General features: G+C 46.9%; 1 protein-coding gene and 1 non-coding gene across 5 annotated transcripts; both read left to right on the forward strand.

The window, feature by feature from the left end:
• The first annotated feature begins 1637 nt into the window (after positions 1 to 1637).
• PPP1R8 (protein phosphatase 1 regulatory subunit 8) lies at positions 1638 to 26924 on the forward strand. Of its 4 annotated transcripts, XM_070404495.1 has the most exons (7): positions 1638 to 1711; positions 3531 to 3591; positions 8529 to 8682; positions 9947 to 10167; positions 11929 to 12073; positions 23574 to 23638; positions 25483 to 26924. In XM_070404495.1, the coding sequence occupies exons 1-7, from the start codon at positions 1656 to 1658 to the stop codon at positions 25834 to 25836; spliced, it is 1056 nt and encodes a 351-aa protein (XP_070260596.1). In that variant the 5' UTR covers positions 1638 to 1655; the 3' UTR covers positions 25837 to 26924. The 4 variants fall into 4 exon arrangements, with proteins under 4 accessions (XP_070260596.1, XP_070260599.1, XP_070260598.1 ...); XM_070404497.1 differs by lacking the exons at positions 1638 to 1711; positions 3531 to 3591 and adding an exon at positions 8787 to 8914 and having other exon boundaries at positions 8614 to 8682; XM_070404496.1 differs by lacking the exons at positions 1638 to 1711; positions 3531 to 3591; positions 9947 to 10167 and adding an exon at positions 9738 to 9905 and having other exon boundaries at positions 8627 to 8682.
• On the forward strand, positions 5900 to 6064 carry LOC139004731 (small Cajal body-specific RNA 1). The gene has a single exon (XR_011470565.1). It is a non-coding gene; the product is annotated as a small Cajal body-specific RNA 1 (non-coding RNA).
• Positions 26925 to 27133: the final 209 nt, after the last annotated feature.

Here is a 27133-nt window from a genome sequence, read left to right on the forward strand (position 1 = left end):
TTTTAAAGGAGTTAGCCTCTTTTCTTGAGAACAAGTTTAGAATTTGTATTTCCCCCATCAGCCTAGTCTTTGGAATCAAGATTGGAAAGGAGGCTATACACAGGTCAGCGGATAAGTCATCTGATCAGTTAACATCCTTGCTGGATAAATTTATTGTGCTTTTGAAAGTGATTCTCCTACCTGCCTAAGAGTTGATAATTTCAAAATCCAAGTTAATATTATGTTGCAATTAAATCTTGATTCCTGGAGAGATGTCATTAAGGACAAAATCTTTTGAACAGGCTGACGTTCAATTTAAAATCTAGAGGACCAGCAGCAAGGAAATCAAGAAAAGAAATTATGTGCAGTGCCTCTTTCTGGTTAACAATTTTCAATTTAAAAAGAAAAAAACAACAGGTCAGATAACCCAAACTTTCTACAAAAGTGAAAAAGTGTTGGGCATCATTTGCATGATAATATATCAGCAACTAATTGTGAGACAGTGGTGATTAAAGAGCATGGGTGGCCTGTGGCATCATACAGATTTAGGTCTGAATCCCACTCACCCTCTAGGGCAGCGGTTCTCAACCTGTGGGTCGCGACCCCTTTGGCGGTCGAACGACCCTTTCACAGGGGTCGCCTAAGACCATCCTGCATATCAGGTATTTACATTACGATTCATAACAGTAGCAACATTACAGTTATGAAGTAGCAACAAAAATAATTTTATGGTTGGGTCACAACATGAGGAACTGTATTTAAAGGGCCAGAAGGTTGAGAACCACTGCTCTAGGGTGAGGCTGGGCAACTCAATCTGTTTGAGCGTTCAGGGATCATACCTACCTCAAGAGTGTTGTGAGGATTAAATGAGATGATCCACATAAAATATCTACTTGCCCAGAGAAGCAAGCACCCAACAAACAGCGATTACAGCTAGAGCACCTGCTCATGGTCTCTTTCAGGCAGCTGTTGGCCTAGGGCAGGCCTGGAATCCTCATGCTTCCTTTCACGCTTCAGTCACCATGACCAAAATCCCGAAGGGGCCACACCTTGATTAGCCATTGAAGATCTGGATGTCTGCCTCTGATTGGATCCTTCTTCCCCAGCACGTCCAGACTTCTCATAAATAGACGAGATGACCCCCTAAAGCAGATTCCCAGATAATACACATAAATCCACAAGGTCCAGATTTGGGTTAGGAAGAGGAAGCGAGCATGCAACTCTGCAGAGAAGGGCCGTAAGAGAAACGGAATGAGTGATTACTGTAATTTTTAAGCTCTGCGCTCTAATTCCTCTCTAGATTGGGGTGCAAGCCTGTAGCAAGGACGGAGTCACAAGATTTGAGAGTCCAGCAGAGTGTTTGCAGGAGGACGGGCGGGAGACCGATACCCCCCCCCCCCCCCCCCACCCCGCGCCCTTATAAGCACCTTTTCTTCAGACACCTCCCAGCCAGGGGAAGCCCTAGTCTTCGCAGACACTGACAAACACCTCCAAATCCCATCCCCGTTTCCACCGCCGCTAGAAGCGCCCCCTACGTGCGTGTGCGTGTGTGCGCGTGCGCGCGTGCGTGTGTGTGCGCGCGCACGCACAGGCTACTGGGATGCCGCTTCTCCCCTCCGAGTCTTCCAGTTTCCCGGCGTGCTTCGGGCCCGCCAAATGGGCGGGGGAGACGCAAGATGGCGGCAGCCACGAATTCCGGCTCCAGCCTCCCACTGTTCGACTGCCCGACTTGGTGAGTGGTGAGGAGACCAGGGCTGGAGTGGCCTGGGCTGGCCTGGGCTGGCCGGGCGGCCCATTTCCCACAGCGGGCCGAACGGTTTAGACGTTTTGGGACTGACTGAGGGAGAGCAGTTCGTCGGGCCGGGCAGCGTGGGGAGGAACCGGGAGCCCAGGCCCAGGCACTGAGGAACCCAGAGTTGGGGGCTCTGAGGCGCTCGCTGACGCAGTCCCCCCGGCGGTCCGTCGGTTGCCTGGGCGTTTCGGGGCCGTGGCCCTGAACTTACCTCCACTCCCGACCGGATCGAGTGCTCTTGGGGAGCAGCGTACCGCGCCCCTGCTCTCTGTCCCGAACGCGCGCGAGCTGGCTGCCCGGACCGAGCCCGCCGCGGAGCCCGTGCCCCGCCGCTGTGCTGCTTCCCTGGTCCAGCACTTGCCTCTCCCGGACTGGGAGCCCCCTGAGCGCAGGGACGGCGCCGACCCACCCCTGCATCCGCAGCGACCGGCGCTGGGATTGTTGGAAGGACCCCCTCCATCCTTTCTCAAGTTCTTGGGAAGAGTGGACTAATGTAATTTCGCCTTTGAGTAGAGTCCAAGATGAGTAGTTATGCATTGCCTTGAGTTAGAGCTGTTTCAGCAGTAACTCACCGGTGGGTTAATAATGTTATTCTTCTCTGCCTCCCGCTATGTTCAGATCCTCAAGGGCAAGGCGGCTGATGCATCCTGTATGTTACCAGCGCCTAGGCCTGAGCCAGGCACATAGTAGGAGTTCAGAAAGCATGTTTTGGATGTAACATTGCTTTTCCTCTTTCCCAGAAAAAAAGGCTTCCCACTGCACTGTTCTCAGCAACTGCCATAGAGGAGTTGGGGCGGGATTGTGAGATGACTATGTTGCTCTTCGAATTAGACGGAGTTTGGATTGCATATTTTATGCAAATATGCAAAAGGACTCTGGCAAGATTGTTCCTTTTTTTTCAAACTTCAAAGGAGCAAACACAGGAAGCAAGGGAATGTGTGCCTGTTTTCTGGGTTCCTTTGCACTTTGTAACACCCAGTTGCTTCAGCCTACAAATTTTATGTCCATTTTGGTTCCCTGCTACAGTGATTTCCGATGTTGGGTCGGGATAGTAAACTTATAGTTAGAAGAGACATATCACCTACCGTTTCTTCAGTCCTGTATGCACCAGCTCCCGTGTTAGGTGCTTTGACATGTATCCCTCTTGAATGCTGTGATTATAGAAATACAGAGAAAAGTGCCCTAAACAAGTCGTTATAGATAGAAAGACCTGTTCAAGGGTAAGAAACATCTCTTGTATTCATTGGTACCTGGTTTCATAGGCACGATACGGGATTGCCCCTAACTCCCTAATTATATACCTCTGATTTGGTCTCAGAGTTCAGAGCTCTGTTTATTTTGTGATGACACTAATCTTGGATCAGCACAAAACACCAGCGATGTACTCAGCCTTTGTATGTTCTTTGCAGTAGTCACAAAGCTTAGATTCAAACTCAAAGGATCAGACTACGCCAGCTATAGTACGTGCACTCTCTATGCTGCTTTCTTTCCGAGGTAGATATTCAGTGTTAAAATACAGGTTTCTTTGGTGCTGCTCTAAATACAAATCCATTAAAATCTGTTTTAGAGCAATTGAATCACTGGGGAAGCAAGTGTCAAACTTAGAAAGGAGCTGTAATAACAGTGAAGTAGATGACATTTCTGCTTGAACATGAGCTAATTATAGGCTGGTAGGAGAGCTGCAGTGTTGAATGGGACAATAATTGTAAATGGCATTATGAACTCATTCTGAAAATGCTTTTTCCTTCTTATTTTTCAGGGCAGGTAAACCCCCACCTGGATTACATCTGGATGTAGTCAAAGGAGACAAACTAATTGAGGTACAGAAATACATGTCTTTCCTTTTTCCCATCACATTAAAGATTTTTGCCAGTGACTCACTTTTCCACCCCTTCTGCTGTGCTTTGTTTTCCGATGCTACTTTCGTTCATCCTGATTTTTTTCTATTAAAAGCACATGGTGATATAACACATTCAAACCTCTTATCTCCCACCGACACTCAGTGTTTTTTTTTTACTTCTCTCACCTTTTAAATAAAGGATTTTAATAGATCATAGGCCTATGAGCCCTAATCAAACTGGAAGCCCTTTAATATGGTAAATTCCCTCTCTTTGAGTACATGGAGTTGTGTGGAAGGTACAAGATATGCAATCTATAATAATAAAAGCACAATATGCAAATTAGACCAGACAGCCAAACAACCTTCCGGACGAAGCCGCCCTCGCGGGAGCTGAGGCAGGAGCAGTTAGGGGCGATCAGGCAGGTAGGCAAGTGGTTAGGGGTCATCAGGCAGGCAGACAGTGGTGGTTAGGGACGATCAGTCAGGCAGGCGAGCAGTTAGTGGCGATCAGGCCGGCAAGCGAGTGGTTAGGGGTGATCAGGCAGGCAGACAGTGGTTAGGGACGATCAGGCAGGCAGGCGAGCAGTTAGTGGCGATCAGGCAGGCAAGCGAGTGGTTAGGGGTGATCAGGCAGGCAGGTGAGTGGTTAGGGGTGATCAGGCAGGCAGGTGAGTAGTTTGGGACAATCAGGCAGGCAGGCAGAGTGGTTAGGAGCCAGCGATCCCAGATTGCGAGAGTGATGTCCGACTGCCAGTTTAGGCCCAATCCCACAGGTTTCCCTGCAGGATCAGGCTTAAACCGGCAGTCGGACATCCCCCGAGGGGTCCCGGATTGCCAGAGGGTGCGGGTCAGGCTGAGGGCCTTCCCCACCCCCACCCCCACATGCACGAATTTCGTGCACTGAACCTCTAGTAATTGAAGAAGAAAGTGAATGACATAGATTGAGTTTAGCTTTTTTTTTTTTTTTTTTAAATATTTTATTGGTTTTTTACAGAGAGGAGGGAAGAGGGATAGAGAGTTAGAAACATCGATGAGAGAGAAACATCGATCAGCTGCCTCCTGCACGCTCCCCACTGGGGATGTGCCCGCAACCCAGGTACGTGCCCTTGACCGGAATCGAACCTGGGACCCTTGTGTACACAGGCTGACGCTCTATCCGCTGAGCCAAACCGGTTAGGGCTTGAGTTTAGCTTTTAAGTTGCTTTTATGATATTCAGGGCTGAGCCCTTCAAAGAGAATGGAATGATGATGAAATTCATTCATTTACTCAAAACATTGAGTGCTTACTTTGTTCTAGTCATTGTGCTCGCTGTAGGGACTACAGCAGTGGACAAAACAAGCGTGGTTCTGATCCTCAAAGAAATCTGGTGGGAAAGACACTACATAAAAAATTACCTGAAGTAAGTTCTATAACGGAAAAGTTTAGCAGAATTGCAGATTTTCTACAAGTCTCTATAATGAACACCACATAGAACTTGAAGATAACATAAATTTTGATTAGATACTAAGTTGTGTGAGATCTTATTTTATTTTTAATTCTTATGACACCATTTATTTACCAAGAAATGGAGATTAAACCCACTGTGACTATGGAGCTGTGAATCTCCAGCTCTTAGACCAATTTTATGTTTGCTCGCTCATATAGAATTTAGATTTAAGATCCCACTTTTGAGTGCAGTTGTTTTTGTTTGGTGTGAATAGTAAAAACTCCCAAGGGGATACTTTGCATATTAGGCTTTTATATAGAGAGATTTTATTTACTTGTTTTTAATTGATTTTATTGGGGTGACATTGATTAATAAAATTATATAGGTTTCAGGTGTACAATTCCATAATACTTCATCAGTGTAGAGTTCTTTTATTTTAAGTTACAAAACTTCAAGATTATTCAATGAAATAATTTTGCTAAATTGTCTGTAAAGCCTATTTTATAGACTGTTCCACAGATATAAAATATTGTTGCTAAATAGCATGAAGCTCTGAAGACATAAGAATCTGTTTTGTTACCAGAATTTAGTAGATCTTCCATTTGCAACAGGAAGAAACAAAGGAGGCCTAGCTTTCATGATTATATCATATTCCTTTGTGAAATAATTTATATTTTTAAAGTGCTGTTAATTGTCAGACATTCCTCTGATTACTGATTTCCATTAACTGATAATGTTCTCTGTCCTTCATTGCTCTTAGGTGTGCTGAGTTGCCATACAATTGTCAAGTTGCAGTCTTTAGACATCACTGTGCTGTTTCTGAGAGGAATAGATTTATGTGCTTACTTTTAAAGATTTTGGCAGCACTTGATACTAACCGAGCTATCTACATCCTAGCCTTGTGTCAGAGGCTTGTGATGTGTTGTGATAGCTGGGTTTAAGAAGTGCAATATTAAAACAAAAGCCGTGAGTCTTTTAGCCCAGTGTGTAAAGACACACTCTGAGTTATAACTCAGTGGCACAACTGGATAATGGTATAGCTAGTCAAGAAATTGTGCTTTGGTGACTATTGAAACACCAATACATTATCTTACTTACTTGGACAGAGAAAGTACATTGTCCAGGAGTTAACAAATTTCCTTAATTCTAAGACATACTATTTTCCGCTACATCGTTATGTTTTTGTCATTGAGATGCCTTTAATAATGAATGTATATATTTAATTTGGAGGACCTTTCACTCCCCCTCGCTCTCTAAATACCTAGATCTCTGGTATGTCTTTGGCACCTTAGAAACATAGAAATTTGGTCAATGGTATAGTAGAACCCAAGATCTGGTGGTCTTATATACTGTTTCCTTGAGACTATCCAATGAGCCCTGTGTTTAGCAAATTTAAGTTTGTGAGGACATAATCTGGGTGCAAGTAAATATGAATGAGAAATGCAGTGAGATTCAACCTGTGCAGATATTACCTAGAAAAAATAAGATGTTGAAATTTCAGAACTCTCTCAATTTTAAAACAATGTCTTATATTTAATCCAAGTTTTAAAACTTGAGTCTAGGCCAGCAGTTCTCAACCTGTGGGTCGCGACCCCTTTGGGGATCGAACGACCCTTTCACAGGGGTCGCCTAAGACCAGAGGTCCTCAAACTACGGCCCGAGGGCCACATGCAAATACAAATATTGTATTTGTTCCCGTTTTGTTTTTTTACTTCAAAATAAGATATGTGCAGTGTGCATAGGAATTTGTTCATAGTTTTTTTTTAAATTATAGTCCGGCCCTCCAACGGTCTGAGGGACAGTGAACTGGCCCCCTGTTTAAAAAGTTCGAGGACCCCTGCCTAAGACCATTGGAAAACACATATATAATTACATATTGTTTTTGTGATTAATCACTATGCTTTAATTATGTTCAATTTGTAACAATGAAATTGGGGGTCACCACAACATGGGGAACTGTATTAAAGGGTCGTGGCATTAGGAAGGTTGAGAACCACTGGCCTAGGCAGACCTGGGGATGATCGTCTTATTGAGCTGTCAGGCTGCTCGATCTTGATGCTGCCTAGCAGTATAGTCTGGGTCTGGAACGAGCCTTGCCAATACCAGATGGTCACTGGACAGGGTTTCCCAGCAGTGACCCACGTACCTATACTCGCTTGAACTAATTTTGAACCTTAAGGCTAAGCTTTAAAGAAACTGGGTAAGTGATTGTTTAAAGAAAAATGAAGAGTGTGGCCCATCCTTGTTTATTCATTAAAATGTTCCTTGCCATGTAGTACATTTTCTGATGCAGGTAGAGTGGAGAAAATATATAATATGGTTAAAAGAGCTTAGACTCTGAAGTCAGACAGAATCTCTGTCTCTCTGAATTTCTAATTCAGCTTTTAAATATCTGGCTGTGTGTACTTGAATGTGTTAATTTTTTTATGCCTCAGTTTTGTCATTTATAAAAATAGGAATAATAGTATGTACCCACCACATAGAGTGGTTTTGAGGGTGAAATAACAGCATAGAACACATACCACAGTGTGTGGCACATAAATACCCAACGGTTGTTACTGTTATCAGTGCATGAGGTATATTTCTGGTCTTGTAAGGGGAACACTAAAGCATAAGGGAGAAAAGTAGCCCACTGTGAGTTCAATGACATAGCCAGGAATGAAATATAAACCTCTTGATTCCTAGCCTGGAACCATACTAACTTGACTATGCTTCTCTACTCAGCTTTGTGCTGTCTTCTCTCAGGGATTTTAGAAGGAGTGCCATGTGAAATGTGACCTAGAGCTTAGTGAAACCTTGAAAGGGTTATTCTTTAAAATGGTCAAATTGTAGACTTTTAAAACTGGAAGAAGTGTTAGTAAAAATTTATCAAGAGTCCTTTATCTTTGACAGCTCAGTTTACAACCAGGCTGTGTCAGGGTTTACTAACCCAAGGTTAAAAGAAAAATAAGGACAGTGTTGTGAGTTCTTCATAAAGCTAAATTCAGCTCAGAGTATTCCAAAAGTGCTTTCGGGCCATGATAGCATGATTCAAATATAAATAGGTATTTATAACCCCTTTCTTTCCTAACCAGTTGATAATCTTCCTTTGGTTATGTTTCTGAAAAGCAGTCATTACTTTATAAACATGCTTTGTGTTCTTATTTCTTGCTTGACCTAAAGTTACTATCCGTTGAAATCTTAAATTTCCAATGGACAGAGACAAGCCCTTTTGCAGGTCACTTTTACGTAATAGAATTAGTAGGAAAACTTCTTTTCATATCAACACTAAACATTTGACCGCTACATTTGGGGATATTAAATGTCATCTATCCCTCAACATGTTAGTAAGTTTTTCTGAGCTCTTTATCTTAAGAATAATAGGAAATAAATTTTTTTCACCATGGCAAGGAATTTTTCTATTCAAGATCCTCTACTTATTTGATAAGAAGAATTTTTGCTTAACCCTGTTGAGACTATTTAAGTAACATTTAATTTAATGTTTATTTAGAAACTGATTATTGATGAGAAGAAATATTACTTATTTGGGAGAAACCCTGATCTGTGTGACTTTACCATTGACCACCAGTCTTGCTCTCGGGTCCACGCTGCCTTGGTCTACCACAAGCATCTGAAGAGAGTTTTCCTAATAGATCTCAATAGTAGTAAGTAACTCACATCCCATTCTGTCTCACACATTTCTTTTGGGCAATGTGAAAGTTCTCTTTAAGTTCTTCAGTTTCAAAATTGTGTTTTATTATTCACCAAGGAAGAAGTTTACATTTGATTTTTAAATCAACTCTTCTTGACTCCTGTGATATCGCCTATTTTCCTGAATAATTGATGACTGGAGAGAGAAGAAGGTTTTGGGGAGGACTGTCCTGGAGGAGGCACTAGGTAGATATAGAGAACACCATCAACAAAAACACTCAGGAGCTAGGGACTATGGGTAGCTAAGTGTTTACAGGACCATGATAAATTGTGGTCTAATTTAGGCAGAAGCTGTGGTAGCTCCATTAATATAATAGAGTAGTTGTACAAGGCATTAACAACAATACTTGTTTTGAACAATATTTAATTTTTTATTAAAGGTTCTTTATCCCAGCTACATTCTGCTTTGACTAAGTAATAATATAAATTTTAATTTCATGAATATACTCCAACTAATAAGATTTTCAACTTTGCCAAAGATAATCCCAGAAATGCAGTTGAGACTTAACTACATGGAGCCTTGAAGTTTTTCACTTTTCCCATATATAAATACAATGTAAAATATAAAGGATCCTGCTTCCTGGGCTGACCATGTTCTCCTTCCCCACTTTTATAACACAGACCCCACCCCAGTCTGCTGATAGAATGGTTTTGGAGAGCCTTGTCTCACAAGTACTTACTTGCAAATTTATCTCATCTTTTCTGTCCATTTTATAACATGCAGAAAAATATTCAGACTCAGCAGTAGGATTTTGGCTTGCCTTGGTATTGATATTGCACCTGTTTCAGCCAACCTTTCCTGTTCTGGGGAAAACCCAGGATAACTGCCACCAGGGCCTGTATTCCTTAGACTTGGGGCTGGAGAGGTCAGACCACAGCGATGCCTGTCTCCTGCCTTGGGTGGCATGGTTATTGCTGGGTTGGAGCCATTCCTGCTGGACCCAGAATGGAGCCAAGCCTGTCTGGCAAGCAGAGAGCAAGCAGTGGTATTTGTTATCTGGGTTAACAGCAGGTCTGAAGATGTGTAAGAATTCCACTGAAGAGATTCAAGACCCAGTGAAGGAGTTTTCCTTTTCATTGTGACTCATGACAAGGGATGCAAAGTGGACTCAGTGTCATTTTTATTTTAAAAAGCAGAACTGATAATGCTGGGAGGAGCTGCTCTCCTACAACTCAGGTTGGTTTTTTCTCTTACATTTTTGATTTGGTTATTCCCAGCACACGGCACTTTCTTGGGTCACATTCGGTTGGAACCTCACAAGCCTCAGCAAATTCCCATCGATTCCACAGTCTCATTTGGCGCATCCACAAGGGCATACACTCTACGTGAGAAGCCTCAGACATTGCCATCGGCTGTGAAAGGAGATGAGAAGATGGGTGGAGAGGATGATGAACTCAAGGGCTTACTGGGGCTTCCAGAGGAGGAAACCGAACTTGATGTAATTCCACGTCTGTCATTATTTTGTCTTTTGGGACTCTAGTTTTTCCATTATGTAGCTGTCTGTGTAGCTTGAAATGCCAAAGACTTAGCAGCAGGAGGTTTTCTTGAGCCCAGTGATGGGCCTTTGCCACTTTGTCAGTTATAAGGTGGTCAACTGTGACACACTTTGGAGAGCTGCATTGTGTGATTTGGTTATGTGTGACCAGGGGTAACAAGGAAGCTGGCCTCTTGCCAATAGACCCTCATGGTTGTCTGTGCACCTTCACTGGATGTTAGAAGCCAAGGCTGGGAGTTAAATTTTTCTAGAGCTGCACTATCAAATGCAGTGGCTATTAACCACATTTCAAATACTCAGTGGTCACATGTGGCTAGTGACTTCCATGTTGAATGGCACAAATAGAGAACATTTTCATCATTCAGAAAGTTTGATTGGACAGCACTGACTTAGACTGAAGCTTTCATTCATTTACATTGCTTTCTTGATATTGTCCAAATAGCCCAGGGATCTTCTGAATAGAACTAGACTGCTTTTGTTCTTATGGGCCTGGCTGCCCTGAAGGCTATGAATTTTACAGTATTTTATTTAAGTGCTAAAGTTTTCCTTTTCTAGAGGCTGACCCCAATATGTGAAGTGGCCGTCATCCTTTACATGTCAATCACTGCACTGGTGTGACTGGTCTATTCAGGTAGACCATCTGTAAGCATGTCCTTAACCACCCACATGCACTTACTATTCTAGTACACTAAAGCAGTATCCCAGCCCTTAGGAAGAAAAGCACCATGGAAATCTAAAATTTAGAAGTTATTTTGTTCTAAAGAAGTAGCCTCCTAGCCAGAGGCCTTGATGGTGGTCACTCTTACTCATTTCTCCTCCAGTCTTCTTCCATGCTTTCCTGTATTTTAAATTAGTATGTGAGGTCCTCTGTGGGTCTTTATTCTCAAGACATTTTTAATATCTCAAACCGCAATGCAGTTTGGAATAAATCCAGAGGATTGGGAAGAGGCAGGCAGCAGTGCTGAGGCCAAGTTAATCATTGAGATGGATGGATGGTTATGAATAGAAATGGGGCCATACACAGGAATGGGGAGTGACAAAATATTAATGCCAAGTGTAAGTGCACTGACAGTGTCCTTATGAGTTCTCAAAGAGAGTTACTGCTCATCTCTGTTTTGTTACTTTAAAACAATTCTTGGAGTTCCTTCCAGTTACATTCTTTTAATTCTCAGCATAAAGGCATGATAACCTTTCTAAAAAACAAGCAAATCTCATCTGGCCAGTGTGGCTCAGTGGTTGAACATCAACCTATGATCCAGGAGGTCACAGTTCCATTTCTGGTCAGGGCACATGCCCAGGTTGTGGGCCTGATCCCCAGTGTGGAGCATGCAGGAGGCAGCCAATCAACGATTCTCTCTCATCATGTTCTATCTCTCTCTCCCTTTCCCTTCCTCTTTGAAATCAATAAAAAACAACAAAACCTCAAAGATGATTGTACAGATGACCTGTTCTCAGCTCAAGGCCCTCACCTTTTGAATATCACTGCCCCACTAGTCAAAGAGGGGCACATTCTGTCATAGGTGACTTATAAATATTAGCAATCTGGGAATAGTAATGAGTTCTTCCTGAATACAGAGGAGAATCTTGTCTGCCTGGGGAAGTCAAGGTTAGCCCCGAATGCCTTTCTGCCCGTCATTTAGTAAGATAGTCTGCTTTACTTTTCTGTATACTGACTTGTCTTTTCCTGTGTGAACCCTGGCTTAGAACCTGACAGAGTTCAACACTGCCCACAACAAGCGGATTTCCACCCTCACCATTGAGGAGGGGAATCTGGATATTCAGAGACCAAAGAGGAAGAGGAAGAATTCACGGGTGACTTTCAGTGAGGATGATGAGATCATCAACCCAGGTGAGGTGTCTTTCTAGTTTCTTCTGATGAAAAAGCTGTGGTCTCAGAGAGTAGTGTACACAACCTATAGGTCAGTTGTAATGTTTCCAAGGTTTAGGATAACAGGTGCTATTTTAAGGAGAGATAGTTTTTACAGTTCATTGGTGGAGTGCTCTCAACAACTCAGGCATTATCCATTGGCACTGTGGAAGAAATAGCTAACAGGAGAGTCCATTTAGTTCAGTATACAGAGCAAGGCGGTAATTCTCTGCTGACCCGGAGTGTCTATGTCTTAGTGGAGGTTTAAGTTAAGCATAAGTGTTTTCTGTCTTGACCTCAAAGCAGAACGTTATTGTCTTTGTGGGGTTCTGTGTACTAGTATGAGTGGTAACTATAAGATTGGAGAACCTTCTGCTGCTACTGTTAACTGCATTGAAGACTTGCCTCTCTGGAAGGAAGTAATTTCTAGTTTGAATGGAAATGTCAGTAAGATAAGAGCATTGTATTATGGGAAGGCCACTAACTTTACCAATTTGTTCCGTCATTCAACATTTATTTATTGGGCCTGTGTTGTATCTTAAGTACTCTGGTGGATGGATGACATAGAGCTGGGAGGTATAATTAAACAGTGAAGATGGAATTGGGATTTTAAAAAACCTTGTTTGAAAATAAATCTCAATGGATAGAAGAAACAAGGATCCCAGACTAGCCAGTTGCCTTTAATTTCCAAAGTAAAATGCAGTGAGAATCACTTTCAAGTCCTGCATTTAGGTTCAAAATATCAATTATTTAAATGGAGATGGTCTGCTCCAGCATGAAAAAAAAAAATCAAAGGATTTTAGTTAATTGAAAATGCAGTTTTATGTGGACCCAAGGGTCCCAGGTTTGATTAAGGTCAAGGGTACATACCTCTGTTGCAGGCTCCTCCCCGGGCTGGGGCCCTGGTCAGGGCTCATGCAGGAAACAACCAATTGATGTGTTTCTCTCACATCAGTATTTCTCTCTGTCTTTCCCCCTCTCTTCTACTCTCTCTAAAAACCAATGGAAAAATATCCTTGGGTGAGGATAAAAAAAGAAAAAAAATGTAGTTTTAGTCATTAGGGTTATGTGAAAACTAATCAAGTGCAGTGTAAGATTGCATTAATAGGAGAATTGGGGACAGTAACCCCACTGGTCTGTGTTCTGAGCATAACTCATCCATATATGTTACTAAATACAAGCATGGCCCTAACCATCAAATGTGATGTAGTCCTGAGGGAGGAGGAGATTCATATATACAGAAACCAGTGCCCTGCATGCTGGGAATGTAGGGAACCATGCAGGAGGGAGAGCAGATTGGAGGGGGCATGGCCACTGTGGTCAGGTATTTGCAGGACTAACCTTAAGAAGGGAACAGTGGGCAAAACCAGAGCTAGTGAGTAGCAAGTATTTTACTCAGCATAAAAAGCAATAATGAATCCTTATATTTAGAAGAATTAAAAGGATTCCTCTGAAAGAGGTTGAGGCATTCATTCTAGTGACAAGTTTACTTTCTGATGGTGTGTGAAGTGGAAAGGATTACTCCTAGAATTAGTGAATGCCCTGCTGGGGTCCAATCCCAGCGGGTCCAGGGGTCCCCAAAGGTGTTGGCGGAGTCGGCGAAGAAGGAATGACATGAAGACAGCCTTCAGTTGATCAGCAGCCTAGTCAGGACCTCTAGCCAGGATCTCCAGCCAAAGTTCTGGTCGGAGTTCTGGTTAGGAACTGATCAGGATCTGATGTTTATTGTCTAGTTACATCCGTATTTATACCAGCCGATTTTAATCCTGTCAATTTCTATTACAAAGGTTAGGGCGTTTCTTATCTCCATTCCAGGGAGTAAAGATTATGTAGCTTAACTACCCGCCTGGCACTTAATTAAGGGGTTGTATCCCCTCCCTAACCTCAGGGAAAGATCCCCACCTGGGGAAACAACCTTTCTCGGAGAGGTGACCTTGGTTAAAACACATGGCGCTAAAGGGAGCAAACATATTAAGAACAGTATGCTATATATGCCAGGTCCATTGAAACATATGCTGTGCAGATGTTTCTTTCCTGCAGCGATTGTGTCAAGCAGCAAGGATGGACCGGCTTCCGGCAATGCCCGAGGGAAATTTTTAGGCAGGGGCTGGATAACCAATCTAGGAAACTATTTCTGGGCCTGGAACCTCTTGAGTAAGTTTCTAGAGGTTGAGCCTAAAAATATGTAGCTTCAAACAAGCTCTTATTGTACTGATGAACAGCCAGTAACTTGGGAATTACTGGACTAGACACTAAGTCTCTCTCTCAGGACTCATCTTCTGCTGATCTTCTGCTTTGTTTCTCTCCTGGAAAATTATTGCCCCAGAGCTTTATTAAGGTGCTGTATTCAGGCAGAGTATAGCATTGTGGTCAGAGGGCCTGGGTTTGAAATCCACCTCTCCTCTTAGTAGTTGTATGACCTTGGCCAAGTGACTTAAAAGACTACTGGCCTCACAGGATTGGTGAGGAGAATAAATGATTAACATTTGTAAAAGCACTTCATATCAGTACTCGGGGTTTGTAAGCTCTTGATAAATGTTAGCCATTATCCCCATCATTATCTGCCACAATTTTTGCCTTCTACCTATGCACCTTTCCTAAACCAGAAGTAGACTTCGTAAGGAATCTGTTGGTAGATTGCTTACCAACAGAAAACAGTGCTCTCCTAGAACACTGAGCAGGAGCAGGGCTCTCCTAGAACATGCGTATTCTGTACGACTAGAGTGAGGAAAGGAGGAGAGGGCCTGACCATCAGCCAACACAGGACAGGGTCCCCCAGAGAGGCTTAGTTCCTCCCCGCTACAGGCCTAGTGCACGCATGGGGCGCATCCCCCAGTAGCCACTCCTGTCAGGCTCCAGTTGCTTGTGCGCCTCGTTCAGCTTTCCTTGCTGAAGGGTTGATTGGAACAGGGCTCCTGTGGGGGTGAGGAAAGATAAGGTCGCCTTTTTTAGAGACCTTGTCTCCTTCCTGAGTCTGGTTATCTTTCCTCTTTCTTCTTCCATGTAGAAGCCATTTGTTCGTTCATTCATTGAACAAAGATTGGTTAACCAATGAATATACCAGGGCATATTTTTTAAAGGCATCTTAAAGGGAAAAGTCAGACTTAAATCAACCAGGTGTAATTATTCAGATTAAATAGGGAATCTTTATTTTCCAAAGGAATTCATACGAGTGCTCATCTTTAAAATAGCAAGCTCCCTCAATGCATTTAAAATAAGATGTACAACATCAGTTAGGGAAATAATTCCTTTCCTGTCACTACATTAAGATGAAGGGGACTTGGAGTAGTTTTCTCTAGTAATGCTAACAGGTCAGCCTGCCTGTTTCCATACACTCAGCCTTCAGCAAGAAAACTGCTCATCCTAGGTGGCCCAGCGCACTCATCCTCTCTGTGCTACAGAACAGTTTTGCTACCTGTCTTGAAGCACCTCCAGTGTGTTCTAGCCTATCTGGCTTTACGGCTGTGAACTCTTTTTTTTTTTTTTTTTTTTTTTTTTTTTTTTTTTTTTTTTTTGAGAGTTTTCAATAATAATTTTTATTTCTTAAAGTATTACAAAGAGTATTACATATGTCTCCTTTTTCCCCCCCATGACATTCCCCCGGCCCCTACCCCCCGCCCCCCCCCCCCCCCGTGTCTTGTGTCCATTGGTTAATCTTATATGCATGCATATAAGTCCTTCAGTTGGTCTCTTAATCCCCCCCCAACCCTCCCCAGGCTCCCCATTGTAGTTTAACATTCTGTTCAATGTTGCTCTGCTTCTGTATCTACCCCTGTTCATCAGTCCATACTGGTCCCCTTTATTTGTCCCAACCTCACTGGAGTAGTCTCAACCTCACCAGGGCCGTCTGAGCCTCACCAGGGCCGTTTCAACCTCACCTGGGTCGTCCCTACCTCACAGGGGCCGATTCAACCTCACCGGGGTCGTCCCTACCACACCAGGGCCATTTCAACCTGACTGGGGTTGTCGCTACCACACCGGGGCCGTTTCAACCTGACCGGGGCTGTCCCTACCACACCGGGGCCGTTACGACCTGACCAAGGTTGTCCCTACCTCACGGGGGCCGTTTCAACCTCACCGGGGTTGTCCCAACCACACCGGGGCCGTTTCGACCTGACTGGGGTCGTCCCTACCTCACGGGGGCCGTTTCAACCTGACCGGGGTTGTCCCTACCACGCCGGGGCTGTTTCAACCTGACCGGGGTTGTCCCTACCACACCAGGGCCGTTTCGACCTGACTGGGGTCGTCCCTACCTCACGGGGGCCGTTTCAACCTCACCGGGGTTGTCCCTACCACACCGGGGCTGTTTCAACCTGACCGGGGTTGTCCCTACCACACCGGGGCCGTTTCGACCTGACTGGGGTCGTCCCTACCTCACGGGGGCCGTTTCAACCTGACCGGGGTTGTCCCTACCACGCCGGGGCCGTTTTGACCTGACTGGGGTCGTCCCTACCTCACGGGGGCTGTTTCAACCTCACCGGGGTCGTCCCTACCTCACGGGGGCCGTTTCAACCTGACCGGGGTTGTCCCTACCACGCCGGGGCCGTTTTGACCTGACTGGGGTCGTCCCTACCTCACGGGGGCTGTTTCAACCTCACCGGGGTCGTCCCTACCTCACGGGGGCCGTTTCAACCTGACCGGGGTTGTCCCTACCACGCCGGGGCCGTTTCGACCTGACTGGGGTCGTCCCTACCTCACGGGGGCCGTTTCAACCTCACCGGGGTTGTCCCTACCACACCGGGGCTGTTTCAACCTGACTGGAGTTGTCCCTACCACACCGGGGCCGTTTCGACCTGACGGGTCGTCCCTACCTCACGGGGGCCGTTTCAACCTGACCGGGGTTGTCCCTACCACGCCGGGGCCGTTTCGACCTGACTGGGGTCGTCCCTACCTCACGGGGGCCGTTTCAACCTGACCGGGGTTGTCCCTACCACGCCGGGGCCGTTTCGACCTGACTGGGGTCGTCCCTACCTCACGGGGGCTGTTTCAACCTCACCGGGGTCGTCCCTACCACACCGGGGCCGTTTCGACCTGACGGGTCGTCCCTACCTCACGGGGGCTGTTTCAACCTGACCGGGGTTGTCCCTACCACACTGGGGCCGTTTCGACCTGACTGGGGTCGTCCCTACCTCACGGGGGCCGTTTCAACCTGACCGGGGTTGTCCCTACCACGCCGGGGCCGTTTCGACCTGACTGGGGTCGTCCCTACCTCACGGGGGCTGTTTCAACCTCACCGGGGTCGTCCCTACCACGCCGGGGCCGTTTCAACCTGACTGGGGTCGTCCCTACCTCACGGGGGCTGTTTCAACCTCACCGGGGTCGTCCCTACCTCACGGGGGCCGTTTCAACCTGACCGGGGTTGTCCCTACCACACCGGGGCCGTTTCGACCTAACTGGGGTCGTCCCTACCTCACGGGGGCTGTTTCAACCTCACCGGGGTCGTCCCTACCACACCGGGGCCGTTTCGACCTGACTGGGGTCGTCCCTACCTCACGGGGGCTGTTTCAACCTCACCGGGGTCGTCCCTACCACACCGGGGCCGTTTCGACCTGTCTGGGGTCGTCCCTACCTCACGGGGGCCGTTTCGACCTGACTGGGGTCGTCCCTACCTCACGGGGGCCGTTTCAACCTGACCGGGGTTGTCCCTACCACGCCGGGGCCGTTTCGACCTGACTGGGGTCGTCCCTACCTCACGGGGGCCGTTTCGACCTGACTGGGGTCGTCCCTACCTCACGGGGGCTGTTTCAACCTCACCGGGGTCGTCCCTACCACACCGGGGCCGTTTCGACCTGACTGGGGTCGTCCCTACCTCACAGGGGCCGTTTCAACCTCACCGGGGTTGTCCATACCACACCGGGGCTGTTTCAACCTGACCGGGGTTGTCCCTACCACGTCGGGGCCGTTTCGACCTGACTGGGGTCGTCCCTACCTCACGGGGGCCGTTTCAACCTGACCGGGGTTGTCCCTACCACGCCGGGGCCGTTTCGACCTGACTGGGGTCGTCCCTACCTCACGGGGGCTGTTTCAACCTCACCGGGGTCGTCCCTACCTCACGGGGGCCGTTTCAACCTGACCGGGGTTGTCCCTACCACACCGGGGCCGTTTCGACCTGACTGGGGTCGTCCCTACCTCACGGGGGCCGTTTCAACCTGACCGGGGTTGTCCCTACCACGCCGGGGCCGTTTCGACCTGACTGGGGTCGTCCCTACCTCACGGGGGCTGTTTCAACCTCACCGGGGTCGTCCCTACCACGCCGGGGCCGTTTCAACCTGACTGGGGTCGTCCCTACCTCACGGGGGCTGTTTCAACCTCACCGGGGTCGTCCCTACCTCACGGGGGCCGTTTCAACCTGACCGGGGTTGTCCCTACCACACCGGGGCCGTTTCGACCTAACTGGGGTCGTCCCTACCTCACGGGGGCCGTTTCAACCTCACCGGGGTTGTCCCTACCACGCCGGGGCTGTTTCAACCTGACCGGGGTTGTCCCTACCACACCGGGGCCGTTTCGACCTGACTGGGGTCGTCCCTACCTCACGGGGGCCGTTTCAACCTGACCGGGGTTGTCCCTACCACGCCGGGGCCGTTTCGACCTGACTGGGGTCGTCCCTACCTCACGGGGGCCGTTTCAACCTCACCGGGGTCGTCCCTACCTCACGGGGGCTGTTTCAACCTCACCGGGGTCGTCCCTACCACACCGGGGCCGTTTCGACCTGACTGGGGTCGTCCCTACCTCACGGGGGCCGTTTCAACCTCACCGGGGTTGTCCCTACCACACCGGGGCTGTTTCAACCTGACCGGGGTTGTCCCTACCACACCGGGGCCGTTTCGACCTGACCGGGGTCGTCCCTACCACACCTGGACCGTTTCAACCTCACCGGGGCCATCCCAGCCTTACTGGGGAAACAGGAAGTTTGGCCCTCTGTCCCCTGCCGGCGGCTCCCCACTAGACAAAATCTCCAGGCGTTCCAGGTGGTTGAACATCCAGCGCTCCTGCCCTCCACCAAGTGCACAGACTGCCTGTCTGCTGTCCCCCAGCGCCCCACCAGAGACTGGGACCAGTGGGCATGTTTGTGCGCTTGCTGGTACAGCAGTTCCACAGTGCCGGCCCAGTCAGGCCCAGCCCTGGCCGGCCCCGGACCCGACTCTGCCCCCCGATTGCGTCCCTCCCAGATGCAAGGAGCTGAAATCTGCAGCCTGCTGGGATGGGCTCTGTACTTGGTGCCTCTGCACATCCTACTCAGTCTCAATGCGCTTCTTTCTATGCGAGGAGTTGAAATCTGCAGTTTGTTGGGTTGGGCTCTGTACTTGGTGTCACATCCTACTCAGTCTCAATGTTCTTTCTCTCCTTCCAGTTGTAGAGCTACCACTGGGCCAACTTTCCCATGGTTCTGTATGATAGGTGTTTGTCTGATATTTGGTAGTTTCGATGTTGTTGTGCGAGGTAGCACGCACAGGTCTCTTCCTTATGCCGCCATCCTGGTTCTCCTGGGTCTGCTTCTTGAGTGTGTCCCTCATGGCTGCGAGCAGTTGAAGTCTGCAATTTGTTGGGATAGGCTGCAAAAGCGCAGGTGGGTCTTTTTGTGCACCTGGCACAGCTTGGATGGGGATGTAAATTGATTAAGGCTGAGACTCAGGGAGTCGCCATGGCGGAGCAAATAGCACTGCTGAGTCTTCGCGGCCCCTTGACTCTCTGCCAGGGCTTTGTGTCCCCCAGTGCCGGCGAACAGCTGTGCAACAGAGTCTCCCTCGCTTTCTGATGGCTGCAAGGCCGTGCTGCCTCTCCCTGTAGGGTCTGGTGCTTCATGATCCCGCCTGAACCAGCTCAGTGGATTTGAAAGTTTGCAGAAGAAAAGGCGCTTCTACTTGTGGGTCTGGCACAGCCCAGATGGTAATGTAAATTGCTTAGGGCGGGATCACAGGGAGTCGCCGGGGCGGAGACTCAGCGGCCCCTTGCCTATCCAGGACACCAGGACTTTGCGTCCCCCAGTGCCGGCGAGCAGCCGAGCGCCAGAGCCTCCCTCGCTTCCTGACCGCTGGAAGGCCGTGCCGTCTCTCGCCTTGGGGCCTGGGGCCTCAGAGACCCGCCCGAACCAGCTCAGTGGATTTGAGAGTTTGTAAAAGCACAGTCATTCCCTCTTGTGCCTCTGGCACAGCCCTGAGGGTAGGGCGGGGTCACAGGGAGTCACCAGCGTGGATGAAATAGCGATGGCGGCGTCTCCGCACCCCTCGCCTCCCCGGGACACCAGGACTTCTTGTCCCTCGGTGCCGGCGAGCAGCCGCGTATCAGAGCTTCCCTCGCTCTCCGACCACTGCAAGGCCGTGGCCGCCTCTCCCTGTGGGATCTGGGGCCTCAGAGACCCGCCCCGAGCAAGCCCAGAGGATTCGAGGGTTCGTAAAAAACCGAGAATCCATTTGCAGCCCGCGTGGCGTGTGACTGCGTACCTCTGGTTTTGGTGCCTCCGTAGCTCCCACTCAGTCTCACTGCGCTTCTTTCTTTTCCTCCAGTTGTAGATCTCCCACTGGGCCAACTTCCCCATGGTTCTGAGTGGCGGTTGTTTACTTCATAGTTGATAGTTTCAATGATGCTGTGAGAGAGCAGCACACACAGGTCCGCTCCCTACGCCGCCATCTTGGTTCTCGGCTGTGAACTCTTTAAAGGCAGGACAGTATCTTGCTCTTATTTCCATGTCTGATGTCTAATAAATGAGGCACAAGAGAGTGGACTGACTGCAAACATGTCCCTTACTTGGTCTTATCTTCCTCCCTGCAGAGTGAATGAAGCTAGAAGTTTGTAGGGTATAATAATGTGTGTAAGCTGTGAAAAGGGTGCTGCTCTCCCACTCTGCCTGGATGAGGGCTTTAGATCCTTTAGTAAAAGTCTTTTATTTATATATTTATATATATATTTATATATATATTTATATATACACACACACACACATACACATACACATATATATATATATATAATTTTATTTACTAGAGGCCCGGTGCACAAAAATTTGTGCACTGGAGGGGGGTGGTCCTCTCAGCCCAGCTTGCCCCCTATCACATACTGGGAGCCCTCAGGGGATGTCCTACTCCCTGCTCCCCTTGGAGAGAGGCCTAAGCCACTGTCTGGCCTCCCTTTGTGGGAGATGACCGGGCTGATCAGGGGGAGGCACCAGCCCCATCACCCCGCTGTTGCAGCCACTGCCAGTCACCACAGCCACCAAGGTGTTTTCATCAACACAGACTCCAGTCCCTTTACTATGAAAAAATGACAACTTTCTTTAGGCATTTTTAAGATGTGTCTTCCATAGGATATGACATTTCTTTCTTTCTTTTTTTATCCTCACCTGAGGATATGTTTCCATTGATTTTTAGAGAATGTGGAAGAGAAAGGGAAAGACAGAGAGAAACATCAAAGTGAGAGGAACACTTTGATTGGTTGCCTCCTGCATGAGCCCTGACTTGGGCCCAGGCCAGGGAGGAGCCTGCAACCTAGGTTCATGTCCTTGATCATAATCGATCCTGGACCATGCAGTCGGCAGGCCGAGGCATTATCCACTGAGCAAAACCAGCTAGGACAGGATATGACATTTCTTAACCCTCCAGCAGCGGACCTTCCTTTTTTTCCTCCAGGAGTGTGGTAAAAAACCCTAGATCACCTATTTGGACTCTTTTTTTTTTTTTTTTTAATATATTTTATTGAATTTTTACAGAGGAAGGGAGAGAGACAGAGAGTCAGAAACATCGATGAGAGAGAAACATCAATCAGCTGCCTCCTGCACATCTCCCACTGGGGATGTGCCGGCAACCCAGGCACATGCCCTTGACCGGAATCGAACCTGGGACCCTTGAGTCCGCAGGCCGACGCTCTATCCACTGAGCCAAACCGGTTTCGGCAATTTGGACTCTTATTACCCAAGTTACTAAGAATATTACCAGTGGCATACAGGGAGCTAAGCCAGTCAGCAGTCAGAAAAGGTGTTTCCTCTGTAGTTCACACCAATTGCCGGCTTGGCCCCTGCCCAGGCCTAACGCCTCTGGCCGAGAGGCATTAGCCTTGGGCAGGGGACCCCCAGCTCCCACCATGGCCGGCTCTGCCCCTGCTACCCGTGATCGCTGGCACCGCCCCTGCCCAGACTTAACGCCTCTGGCGGAGGCATTAGGCCTGGGCAGGGGACACCCAGCTCTCCGCAATCTCCTGCTCCGCCCCTGCCTCCCCCCCCCCCCCCCCGGCCCGCCCCCCACTGCCGCCATCAAGGATCTCTGGCTGGCTCCGCCCCTGCCCAGGCCTCATGCCTCAGTCCTTGGCTTGGCGCCTATGTATGCAAATTAACCGCCATCTTTCTTGGCAGTTAATTTGCATATTTCCCTGATTAGCCAGTGGGAAGTGTAGCGGAGGTACAGTTAATTACCCTTTTTATCTTTTATTAGATAGGATTTTTGTTAATCCTTACCAGGGATATTTTTCCCATTGATTTCTAGAGAGAGTGGAAGGGAGGGAGGGAAGAAAGAGAAGGAGAGAGGGAAACATCAATGTGAGACAGACACATTGATTGATTGCCTCCTGCATGCACCATGACCAGGCCTGGGATGGAACCTGCAACCCAAATCTGTGCCCTTGATGGGGAATCGAACCCGTGCCCCTTCAGTAGGCAGGCTGATACTCTACTGAGCACACTGGCCATGGCAGTAAAAGTCTTGATTGTATACAGTTGTTCAGGTCAAAAGGCCAAGTAAAGTTGGAAGTCCTGGATCTGAATCCTAATTCTGTTATTTGCTAATGAGTGGGCATTACCAAGATAGGTGGTGTGTGACCTCTTGACATGTCATTGTTTTGTCACTATCATGGGATTGCTAATACGTACTCTTTTGTTTCTCCCTCAAAAGAGGGAAGTATATGGAATGCGAAAGAACGTGGGGAAGGCAGCACAGCACAGTGGTCCAGTCCTACTTCTGGCTACTTGGACTAAATCCTGGCTCCTCCACTCTTCCGTAGGGTGACTAGGCCCATCACTTTACTCCTCTTAGCCTGAGGTGTTTTCTTGTCTATTACATGTTTATTGTAGCCCTAGCTGGTTTGACTCAGTGGATAGAGCGTTGGCCTGGGGACTGAAGGGTCCTGGGTTTGATTCCAGTCAAGGGCACATGCCTGGGTTGCAGTCTCAGATCCCCAGCAGGGCGTATAGGAGGCAGCCAATCAATGATTCTCTATCATCATTGATGTTTCTATCTCTCTCCCCCTCTCCCTTCCTCTCTGAAATAAAAATAAAAATATTAAAAAAATAAAAACTAAAAAAAAATGAGTCATGCTCTCACCTCATAGGCTTGTTGTGAGGATTTAACACAGTGCCCAGCACATAGAAACAGTTGACATGTTAGCTGTATTTTATTGTTTTAATGTGAGTTGTGATTGCTTTGTTTGTAGTGAGCCCTCTTCCCTTAACTCTCACAAGAGAATACCAAACTAATCCTTCCCTCATGTCTTTTTGCAGAGGATGTGGATCCCTCAGTTGGACGCTTCCGGAATATGGTACAGACTGCAGTGGTCCCAGTGAAGGTAGGAAGCACATTGTAACAATATTTGAAATGCCATTTCATACAGTCTGGTTTAAAAATCCACTCTTTTATAAATAGGTTAGGTGTACTTAATTCTAAAACATATTCTTTGCTTCTCTCCCATTTTTTTGCCCTGTGGTCATACTTTTACTCCATCTATGTCTAGAGGATTCTGGAGCCCATAGTAAGGCTGCAGGGGACCAGCCAGCTTGATGCTGTATGTAAATTATGGTGCAATGTAAATTTACCTCCAGCAGGCTGCAAAGAGACCCACGTTTCTTTAGCCTTTCCCTTTTCACTCAGAGTTAGCTATTAGGCAAGAAAGAGGCATTGTTGTATTTCTGCATGGCACTGCTGCCTTTTGCTGTGCCTTTATTTTTAGTGCCTGGGAGTGGCACAGATAGAAAAGCCAGCCCAAACCTGGATTAGGTTTATAAAGACCAGGTATGTTGAAGAACCAAGAGATAGAAGTTACAAAGATGTTCTGATTGCTAAACATGTGGAGGAACTACCTGACAGCTAGGAATAAATAGTCCTTTAAATATTGGGATCTCTGTAAATAGAGGTATTAAAAAAGTAATTGGGCCCTAGCTGGTTTGGCTCAGTGGATAGAGCATCGGCCTGCAGACTGAAGGATCCCAGGTTCAATTCCAGTCAAGGGCACATGCCCAGATTGCAGGCTCGATCCCCAGTAAGGAGGGTGCAGGAGGCAGCTGGTCAATGATTCTCTCTCAGCATTGATGTTTCTCTCTCTCTCTCTTCCTCTCCCTTCCTCTCTGAACTCAATAAAAATATATTTAAAAAAAAAATTGGAAGATGCTGGTCAGAGATACTATAGAGTTTTTGTTTGTTTTCAATGCACAAAAATCAATTATATTTTTATGTACCTGCAATGATAGAATTTTATTTTTTAAAAGTCTTTAGAATATATTAGACTAGGTTGATGTGTCAAATTCCTGGTTAGTCTTTGTTTAACTCAAAAGGAGTAGACAAGTGAGGGGATCTTTCATGAACTTTCTTTAGTCTCTTGTGAAAACGTACCAGGTGAAGTTTTCCTGTGCAGCTCCCTCGAGCTCGTGTCACATTTCCCCTGGAGCTCTTTTCTCTGTTTGGAATGGTCTGTTGTCATTAAAGTACAAAACCAGAAGATATTTTTACTTTTATATCAGATTTATTATGGTATAATTTACATACAGTAAAATGCACACATGGTAAGTGTACAGTTTGAGTTTTGACAGATGTGTACCCCTGAGTCATCACCATTATAATCAACATATAGAAGATTTCCATCACCCAGAAAACTCCTTTATGTCCCTCTGCTGTCAGTACCCGCCCACTCCCAGCCCCAGGCAACCAGTAAACTTCTTTCATTCACTACAGATTTGTTTTGCTCTGAGATTAATGTTGAGACATTTGGTGCCCAACATGAAGATAAATACTAACTTCTGATCCCCCCCTCCAATTTAAATACCTACTACCACCCATTATCACCTATTTCCTTAAAGGGCATTTTAACACCAAAAAAAGAGAGGGAGAGGTATGACAAGCTAAGGATAGTCACTTAAACTGGATAAGGTTTACTTTATAAAATGCTCACAGACTCTCCTCATTTTTCTCAGTGTGACTTGGGTGGTAAATACTTTATGAGGACCCGTCACAGTAGAGGACCACTGTAAAATCTCTTTAATCACTGAGATTTCAAGACTGGGAAGTAGGTTGTTTGGGAAACAAAATAAGCTAGAGGTTTAGGGGCTTTCCCCAGTGTTTTAGGGCTGGAATAGAAAAGGCTAATGGCACCACCCATGTGCCTCACCTCTTGTCTGCTCTGTTCCTTGTAAACCACAGAAGAAGCGGATGGAAGGCCCTGGCTCCCTGGGCTTGGAAGAATCGGGGAGCAGGCGCATGCAGAACTTTGCATTCAGTGGAGGACTCTACGGGGGCCTGCCCCCCACACACAGTGAGGCCGGCTCCCAGCCGCATGGCATCCACGGGACAGCACTCATCGGTGGTTTGCCCATGCCATACCCGAACCTCGCCCCCGATGTGGACTTGACTCCTGTTGTGCCATCAGCAGTGAACATGAATCCTACACCAAACCCTGCAGTCTACATCCCCGAAGCTGTTAACGAACCCAAGAAGAAGAAATATGCAAAAGAAGCTTGGCCGGGCAAGAAGCCGACGCCTTCCTTACTGATTTGATATTTTTGGTCGTGGAAAAGGGGTGGGATTGGGTGGGAATTGGGTGGAAGGGTGATGGGGGAGCTGATGAACTTGGGAGGAAAATTTTCCATGTGTGCAGTATCGTCTTTCAGAATGTCTCCTGGGGTCCTAAACATCTAATACCAAAACTGGGGGTGGGGTTGAAATGTCCCGTAAAGACTGCTCTTCAGAACACGTCAGTGTAGAAGAACATTTCATACGTCATTTTAAATTGGTGCCCTGGAGCCTCCCAGGCCTTCCATGACCTCCTTTTTCTTTCTTCCCTCTTTCCAGGGTTATTTTTATTTTAAGTCATGTACCCTGTGGAGAGACTCCAGGCCCAAAGAGTTGAATTCAGAGCTGGGGAGGTGATGGTGGCATCACCAGCCTTATGGGTCCAGCAGCCTAATTTATATTTACTATCCCTATAAGTTCCACATAGCAAAAGGGTTGCCATGGATCTGAGGTTGATAAAGAGGGTTAAAATTCCTTAGTTAAGCTAAAGTTTAAAAAGTGTTTTTCTGGGTCAGTGGTTTTGAGGTCCAGTAGTTAGGCTTTTCTCTTTTGTCCTTTCCGTTGGGATGAGAATATTTTGATTGTGGTCTGTGACCAGTGAATGCCATAGACACAGGTTGATAGTTTTAAACTTATTACTTTGTTTGAACTTTACCTGTTTTTCTTGTCAAACCTGAGTACTCTCTACTCCTGAAGTTTCTCATTTGATTCCAGAGTACTGTACTCTCCAAGGCTTTCCTTTTCAAGTGTGTTATGAAGGCAATTTTTAAAGCATTTGACCAGTTAGGACAATTCCAATTAAAAAGGAAAAGATTTCACTTTGCAAGTAACTGATGTCTCTAAGAAGACATCTTAGATGTCGGTTTGGAGGTGCTTCCCCCGTTTGAGAGCTCTTGTTATCCAAAGCTCTAAGATGAGACCTGGCTAATGAACATAGGAGACGAAGGTAGGAAACATCGATAAGAGCTTTGTATAGAGATTTGTACATTTGTGTAATAGGCCTTTTCACGCTTTATGTGTAGCTTTTTACCTGTAACCTTTATTACATTGTAAATTAAACGTAACTTTTGGCATTCCGGTGCAGTTGTGATTCGGTCACCATCACCAACTCCCACTGACATTAGGAAATGTTGCCAAGGGTATGCTGTCGGGCTTGGGAGGTGGTGCCTGTCCCCATTTTATTACCACAAATGAGAATACCCCCTAATGAATGCAGAAACTAATTAGAGATTCTGGTCCCCAGAGTGAAGCCTCATGGAGCCAAGTGGGTTGAGAGATGCCA

Source organism: Myotis yumanensis, unplaced genomic scaffold, assembly GCF_028538775.1.
Source record: "Myotis yumanensis isolate MYYU_CA2020_CCGP unplaced genomic scaffold, mMyoYum1.0.hap1 SCAF_2, whole genome shotgun sequence".
NCBI classification, from domain to species: Eukaryota; Metazoa; Chordata; class Mammalia; order Chiroptera; family Vespertilionidae; genus Myotis; species Myotis yumanensis.

Bases quoted from the DNA above. Each gene is read 5' to 3' on its own strand.
- PPP1R8 (XM_070404495.1), top strand. From the start codon at position 1,656: ATGGCGGCAGCCACGAATTCCGGCTCCAGCCTCCCACTGTTCGACTGC. The intron at 1,712-3,530 runs GTGAGTGGTGAG...CTTATTTTTCAG, and splicing joins CTGTTCGACTGCCCGACTTG to GGCAGGTAAACCCCCACCTG. The intron at 8,683-9,946 runs GTAAGTAACTCA...GGTTATTCCCAG, and splicing joins CCTAATAGATCTCAATAGTA to CACACGGCACTTTCTTGGGT.